Consider the following 8,630-nt stretch of genomic DNA (forward strand, 5'->3'; position numbering starts at 1 on the left):
CCTCTCCATTTTCTGTGATTATAGACTACAGTATCCAATCTAGTTGTTGTTGTTGTTGTTGCTCTTTTGTTTTTATTTTTTTCTTGTTTTTGTTTTGTTTTTTGCTGTTGCTGTTTTGCTGTTTAAAGCTCACCCTTCCACCTTTGGGGGACTCTTTCTCTCCCTATATTACCCAAAAAGAAACAGTAACTGCTGCCATATAGTCAAGCTACAATCACACTCTATAAAACACCAAAATCCAGGCAAGAACCATGACCAACTGCCATACACCAGAGAGGCAGATAACACCTATGAAAGTTACTCTGAGTTAATCAATAAGAAAATGAAAAGGGAAGCCCACATCCTGCTCACATCTCGCTGGAGGCAATCAGAAAGCATACAAAATAACAAAACACATACTCAACTAAGAATTAAGACCACAGATAAACACTAAACATGTCCAAAAAGCAAAAGCAGATGACCATATCAGTACATGTCCAAAAACAAGATAAAATGTCTGAGACAAATGACCTAGAGGTAGACATGGATTACATTCTGGATGGAGAGCAGGCTTTGGAAATGCCTGAGAAGGAATTCAGAAAAATATTTATAAAATGTTTCAAAACACTTTACAATGGATTTGAGAAAAAAATGAAGAAGTCAGGAAAGTGTTACAGGAATAATCAAATAAGACAGATACCGCATTGGAAACAATTAAAAAACTACAGAAAGAGGCCAAACGATCAATAATAGAATATCAGAAATAGACAATGCCCTGAAAGGGCAAAGGAATAGAATAGAAGAGACGGAAGGCAGAACCAGTGACCTGGAAGACAAATCTCTCAATACCACTAAGACAGAAGACCAAACAGAAAAAAGGATAAAAAAATCTGAAGAAGGTCTAAGGTTCACGTTGAAAGACATGAAGAGAAATAACTTAAGAATCATCAGCATTCCAGAACAAGAAGAATCACACAAGTCCACAGAGGAAATAGTTGAAGAACTGCTGGAAGAAAATTTCTCCAACATCCTGAAAAATAAAAAGATAAACATTCAAGCTCAACGAACCCCAGGAAGGATAGACCCCAAAAGAAAATCACTGAGACATATCATAATAAAGCTCTCCAAAATCAAAGATAAGGAGATATTCCTGAAAGCAGCTAGGGAAAAAAGGAGTGTTACATACAAAGGCAAGCAAGTCAGATTAAGATCGGATCGCTCAGCAGAAGCCATGCAAACAAGAAGGCAATGAGGAAACTTATATAAAACCCTGAAAGAAACAAACTGACAATGAAGAATCCTTTATCCAGCAAAGCTATCAGTCAAATACGACAGTGTAATCAAAACGAAAAAATTCCAGGACAAATTTCTGCTATCCTATGCTATGTGTTTTTTTTATCAAGAAGGAAAAATTCTTAAAATGATAAAGGGCATTTCTGAAAAGGTTAACATTAATAGGAAATTCAGTGGTGAAAGATGACAAGTTTTCTCCCTAAACTCAGAACAAGACAAGCATGTCCACTCTTTGTCACTGCTATGCACCGTGTCTCTTGCTATGGCACTGCATGATCATCACTGGACACGAACCATGAGGTCAGCAGTTCAAACCCACCACCTGCTCATTGGAAACCCTATACAGGGTTGCTATGAGTCAGAACCAACTAGGCAGCACTTAACAACAATAATGTCATTCAACAGTATACCAGAAGTTCCAGACAGGATATTTAGGAAAGAAAAATACACAAAAGCATAGAAATTGGAAGATATAAAACTGTGTATGTTTAAATGGTTAATTTTGTTTTGTGAATTTTACCCCAAATGAAAAAAAAAAAAATCACAAAATAACATATCAAAAAAATACCTATGAAATTCTAATATTCAAATTGACATTTTACTATTTTAGCAGATAGTCTACAAATATTAAAAAAAAAAAAAGAGAGAGAGAGAGATTTACCAGATATATCTGCTCCTGCAAAGATTTTTAAAAGCCTCAGAAACCAGGTATGAGTTGTAACCAACTTGACAGAACTTAATAACAACAACAATATGCTTATACATGTATATGCACAGTCTGAAAAAGGCATATACAAAAAACTGGTTAATTCTGAGAAGTAGACTAAGGAACTGTGAAAGGAAGGAGACTTGCTTTTTTACTCTATTACCCTAACAAAATTGATTTTTACTAAGTACACATGTTGTTGTTGTTGTTGTTGTTAAGTGCCGTCGAGTCGGTTCTGACCCATAGCGACCTTATATAGGGTTTCCGAGGTGCAACTGATGAGATTGAACTGCAAACCTTACAGTTCAAATGGCTTTGCAGTCTGGTGCATTAATCCACACTGCTTCACCAGGACTCACAGTACCTATTCAAACACTATACAATTACTTAAAGTAAACTCCAGAATCAAATAACTTCTCTTCCTTTGAGCTATAAAGAGAATAATCCAAAACAGACACATCATTCTAACCTTCAGGACTGCTCTCTGGTGCATAGGTCTGCTGCATTTCTTTTGGTTTAGAAGGTTTATTTTTCTTTTTCAGTATCTCCAAGCTTTCTAATGCTGTACTGTGTTCAGACAGAGATCTTATAAGGGAAATGTTATTTACTAATCGAGAAAGTCCTGAAGAATTTCCAGTATTTTTCCAATATTGTCTGCAATCTGCAGAAGTTTCTATTTCAATGTGTTCTTGGGGTAAACTTCCAATCTCTCCCAAATCTTCAGATTCAGGATTATGTACTTCTGATTCTTTAGAAAGTTTCCTTCCCAAAGGATAAAATGAAGAACTGGAAACTTGTGTACTCGATTCACCAAGTGCAACAAATTCAGAATGATTCTGATTGGTGTTTAATGGATGAACACTGTTGTCATTGCTCGAGGTTGATGAGAAAACCTGTTCATCGTTTTTGCTCAAGTCACTTTCCAAAATAAAAGGATGAGGCTGAGTGTCTTCTGAAAACAGGCTATTGTTTTCAGGAGTCTGATTAGGGACCCTGCTTAAAGATGGATGAATAGGTAAATTAGTTTTTATGCCTTTAGATTTATTGGGGAGTGAAGCAAAATCATAATTAGTTTTAAGTTTTTGAATATATTTATTAGAATCCTCATTACTATCTACACATATCTTATCAGTCCACTCTAAAGATGAGTCAAAATCATTTAATGTGTCATTATACTCCTCCTCTAGTTCTGTTCCAGTGTTTTCAGCTTTACAAGGTCCCATGTCAAAATCCACAGATGTTCCAGTACTAAGCAGTGATGACTGAGTCTCTGTCAAAGGTAACGACTCTATAGGTCTGCCACCAGTAGACATTAAGAGAGGCAAATGTTCACTACCAATTTCTGTATAGCTTATATCCTCACATCTCTTTTGAACACATGAGTTGCCATTATTAACCAAAATTTCCTTATACTCTGAATCCTGGGAAATTTTGCTGCTTTTCTGTGATTCCTCTTCAGTGTCACTCATCTCAAAATTGCTTAGATTAAAAGTTATTTCTAAAAATGGCTGTGTCACAGTAGTCATGGGTTCATTAATACTATTAATTCCTTCATTATTAGCACTACTTTTAGAAGATATGTCTATACTCTCACCAGAGATGCTAAAACTATTACTTGGAGAAAATTCAGTTTGCAGATGCTTCCCTTCTGGCAAAGACACTGGTTGCTTATACTCTTTTGGAGGTCTTCCACAGATATTTACCTCCAGAGCATTTTCTCTAATGGGAACTGGTCCTTTTATGCAAACTTGGTCATTGTGATTTAAAGATATTTTACTGTCTCCTTGAACATCAGGTACTGATAATAAGCCATCATTTTCTGCATTGCTATAAGTAACCGGTAAACAGATGCTTCCAGATGAGGAAGGAATTTCAAAATTTATTTCTGAATCCCAAGAAGCTGGATTATCTACTTGCTTGTCTTCACTGTACTTTTCCCCCATTTCAGCATATGTTTCACAGAACTGTGCTTTTGTTTGTACCAAAAGGTCTTTCATATTTGAGTTTCTATCATCTCCTTGGGCCTCGGGTTTCCTTTCTATATCATTTCCATCAATATCAGAAGAAAGTATAGGTGAACTCTGTGAAGATAGATACATGGCCCATCGGCTTTTATTTCTCATGGTATTTTCTGGTCGATGCTGGTAGCAAACAGTTTCTGTACTCTTTACCTCAGCACACCTTTCTTGTTCAGTTAAGCACTTTTGTTTACTAGGAAGTTTTATATTTTCTTGTGGATGCATCTGTGAGAAATGTTCTGTAATCTCAGAATTTAGTTCTTTACCTGTACTGATTGATTTGGACTTCAGAAGAGCTAATATCTGTGCTTTGCTCCTGATGTTCTGAGAAATTCCTAAACAGTGAGATGTCAAATTATTTCTTTTCATGGACTTACTGGTCAGTAAAGAGTCTGAGTGATTACTGACAGAGCTGATAGAAGAGCAAAAGTCATTTTCTCCACATAGCACTTCTGGGTTAATCTTGAAAGATGAAGTAGAGGCAAGTGAAGAAGGCATGTCACTTTTCTCTCTGTTCTTGTAAATGATAATATTCTCTGGGTCTGTTGGGACATTTTCTACATCTTTCTTGCAAGCAGCAGAAAACAAAGGAGATGTGCTGTACAATGGAGGAAGAAAAGTTGGATCAAGTTTCTTAACCTCAAGTGGTGCAGCAAGTTGACAATTTTCTGTAGTAGTCATTTTCTTTGACACTTGACGTGGCCCTTGAAAGCCCTAAAAATATTGAAACAATTAAGACAATTATCTATTAATAGGTAAGTCTCAGTATCCATACAGAGAGTGTTTAAAGAACTGGCAAAATAAACAAAAAGAATGTGCAGGCTTTGCCTAAGGTAAAGTAATAATTAAGATTTAAGTATACTAAAATAAAATGCAAATTTTCATTTCTATTAGGATTTTTAATTAACACTTATTGCCTACATTTAACCATGAAATACAATTTTAATGATAGTGTATTTGAAGTGATAATGAATCACTTCAAAATTCATTGCTTCTTAAACTGATTTTATAAATATATGTTGATGTATTATATTCAAGAAGAACTTACAAGAAACTTCCTTTTTAAACCAGCAGGCTGACATCCAAGGGACCGGCCAGACGAGATTAACCTTGAATTGAACACCGATGATTCTTTAATGACATCCTTCTTCAGAGCTATGCTTCCAGCTACTTTAACCTCCTCAACTGTGATTAAGTATCGATCACTTTCTAAGTCATCTCCAGGTTTCACCTATATTTTATAGAATAAATGCCAAAATTATATACATGCAAATATTTTGGCTATCTATAAGGAGCTCTGGTAGCGTAGTGGTTACGAATCGGGCTGCGAACCTTAAGGTCAGCGGTTCGAAACTAACAGCCGCTCCGCGGGAGAAAGATGAGGCTTTCTACTCCCGTAAAGATTTACACCCTCAGAAACCCTGTACAGGGTCGCTATGGGAGCTCTGGTAGCGTAGTGGTTACGAATCGGGCTGTGAACCGGAAGGTCAGCAGTTCGAAACTACCAGCTGCTCCGCGGGAAAAAGATGAGGCGATCTGCTCCCGTAAAGATTTACAGCCTCGGAAACCCTATTCAGGGTCGCTATGGGTCGAAACCGACTCGACGGCACTTAACAACAACAACATAAGCCCAAGTAAACTCACCATACTAACATTGAAAAAGGCACGATGGATATTCAATAATTAGTTGCTGAATGAATGAACCAATTACTTAATTTGTTATTAAATATTGTTTACCAATATTTACCAACAAACATAAAAACAATAATACAAATGATGACACAACAAAAAGAATCCGCTAATTTGTTCATTAAGCAATACAAATTAGGGGTCTATGTGAGGCCCTTTGTTACATGCTGGGGGTACAAAGGCAAGTAAGAAAGAAATGCCTTTTCTCAGGAGTTCACTCAGACTCCATTCAACTAAATGTAATCTTTTTTTTAAATAAATGAAAGCTATTAAATTATTCCAGTTATTTAAACAATCATATTTAAAGAAGCATCTTAATCTCTTTAATTAGTAAAATATAACCTGATTGTAGCATAAATATAAAATTATCAACCTATCTTGAAAAATAAAAAAAATCTGTATCAGATTAACATTTTTACTAATGAAATAGCTAACAAGAATGAAATAATTGCAATAGTAGTCTGCACAAATTAAACACCAACAAAGACAGTCCCTCTCCTAGACAATCTTTTGATAACTGCAATAAAGACCACATCCATTCCTAGTGTCATGTAAATTTTTAAATGAATTGAATACAATATACAAAAATCAACACAATGATAACAAGAATATGCATTTTAACACTTTTAGAATCATTGTACTAAATTGCTAGATAGATTACATAAGTTATTTCTGATCTTTAGATGGATCCACATAAAAAGACTGTATATTTTCCACATCGTAAAGTATGGAAGTAAGACAGAGAGGTCAAACTAGGAAGTATCTGAGGTTGGGAAGCGAAGCTAGGCCCTACAAACTCTAATATTCTTATTCTTTACACTAAAATAAGCCTTTAGTTTCCTTCCTTCCACGCCCCTCCCTTACTCCCAGTATGACCCAAAAAGAATAAAAAAATTGAGAAAAGATTTAACCAGTTGTTGGTGCTGTTGTTAAATGCCTTCAAGGCAGTTCTGACTCATAGCAACCCTGTATAGGGTTTCCATGGAGCAGCTGGTGGCTTTGAACTGCCAACCTTGTGTAATAATATTTTTTAAATCATAGATATAATTATAGGTATCTGCCTATCAAAGTCATATAGCTGAACTAGAGTTCTTAGGTTTAAATCCCAGTTCTAACACTAGAACTCAATGAACGTGGGTAAATTACATAACCTTTCCAGACTGTACTCCTAATGTATAAGAATCACAGATTAGTTATAAAAACTAAACAGAACAATATCTAAAAACTATTTACTTAGGCTCTGGTCCATAATAAATATTCAAAAATACTAGCTATAGTTATTAATATAAGTACCATGACTACACTTTTTAACAACATTCATAAAGGAAGAATTTAAAGAGAACTCATTTTAACAGAAGATAAATGCATCAAAATACCTCTAGGTGCTTAAGAAATATGCTCTCCAGGCAATCTCCTTTGTCATCATACAAAATTGCCTATATTAAAATAAGATGAATATTAAAGAAGAACATAATTCTACATTTCATAAACCTTTAATAGCAAATCAAGTATTACATAAATAAATCACATAATAATTACTTATTTTGTTTAATTTGTACATGACCGTGTATCCATTGCAAAAGTCTTTTCAGCATCTACTCAGCGCAAGAGAGCAAAGTCAAACATATAACAAAATGCAAGAACTTAATCCCTACCACAGGTATCTTAGAAAGATTTAGGAAGAAAATAGAAATAGAATGCGTTGAAACAGAAACTGAATGCATAGTTATTAAGTGCCACTGACTCACCATGGCCCCATGTGACAAAAGTAGAACTGTCCAATTGGTTTTTCTAGATTGTAATCTCTATGAAATCAGATCACCAGGTTTATATTCTACAGTCACTGGGTGGGATCAAAGTATCAACCTTTTGGTTAACAGCCAAGCACTTAACCATCAGAGAAGATGCATTATCCAAGTCTACTGCTTTAAAACTATTTCAACTTATGCTGTTGTTGCTGTTAAGGACCACCGAGTGAGTTCTGACTCATAAAGACTCTGTACAGTGTTTCCAAGGAAAAGCTGGTAGGTTTGAACTGTTGACCTTGTGGTTGACAGTCCAGTGCCAATCCTACAGCACCACACCATTTCAACTTACAGCAACTCTGAAAGATAGTGTAGAACTGCCCCATAGAGTTTCCATGGCTGCAATCTTTATGGGGAGTACTGGTGTGGTGCTATATGATAAGCACTAGACCACAAGGTCGGTTAGAACTGCAAGGTCAGCAATTCAAACTCACCAGTCACTCTTTGAAAATCCTATACAGGTTAACTAGGAATCAGAAATGACTCGATGGCAGTCATTCAAACAAAACAAGCGATAATTTGTGGTTTTAAATCAGCAAGGGTGTGTGCCAGGGTTGCATCCTTTCACCATACTTAAACATAACAATTGTGAGGGTGGCACAGGACCAGGCATGGTTTCGTTCTGTTGTGCATAGGGTTGCTGAGTGGGAGCTGACTCAATGGCACTAATAACAAAAGCACCCCTAGAACATTACCTAATCCATAACAGGTGCTCAAAACTTATTTATTGAATGAATGAATGAGTGAATCCATTCCAACAGCTTCAAACACAATCTAAATGCCAGTGACGCCTAATCTATAGTCAAAACTCTCTTCTGAGTTCCTGATCCATAGGGACAATACTACAGTTTTTCTATGAAGCTTCAAATACAGTATATTCAAAATATAACTCAAAATACAAAATATCAGTGTCCTGGAAGAACAATTAGACAGGTCTCAATGGGCTAAGTGGGACAGAGGTAAATAATGATATATGCATAACCTTGGAACAAGAGGGTTCTGGGATACAGAGATTGAGCCATGGTTGGAATGGGGAAAAGGGGGGAATAATGTTAAGATGCTTGGCTGTCTTTTGAATCTTGGTTTCCTTGCATTATATTATAAAATAGACACTGGAGAAGGAGAGAAAGGAATAGCCAA

General features: G+C 35.8%; 1 protein-coding gene across 1 annotated transcript in view; it reads right to left on the minus strand.

Moving 5' to 3' along the window:
* LOC102832563 (chromosome unknown open reading frame, human C4orf21) overlaps nucleotides 1-8,630 on the minus strand; it is a 160,912-nt gene that overhangs the window by 147,052 nt on the left and 5,230 nt on the right. The window contains 3 exon segments of the mRNA XM_006872257.1: nucleotides 2,448-4,710; nucleotides 5,045-5,227; nucleotides 7,062-7,121. Coding sequence (XP_006872319.1) covers nucleotides 2,448-4,710; nucleotides 5,045-5,227; nucleotides 7,062-7,121 — 2,506 coding nt within the window.

Source organism: Chrysochloris asiatica, unplaced genomic scaffold, assembly GCF_000296735.1.
Source record: "Chrysochloris asiatica unplaced genomic scaffold, ChrAsi1.0 scaffold00188, whole genome shotgun sequence".
Lineage (NCBI taxonomy): Eukaryota > Metazoa > Chordata > Mammalia > Afrosoricida > Chrysochloridae > Chrysochloris > Chrysochloris asiatica.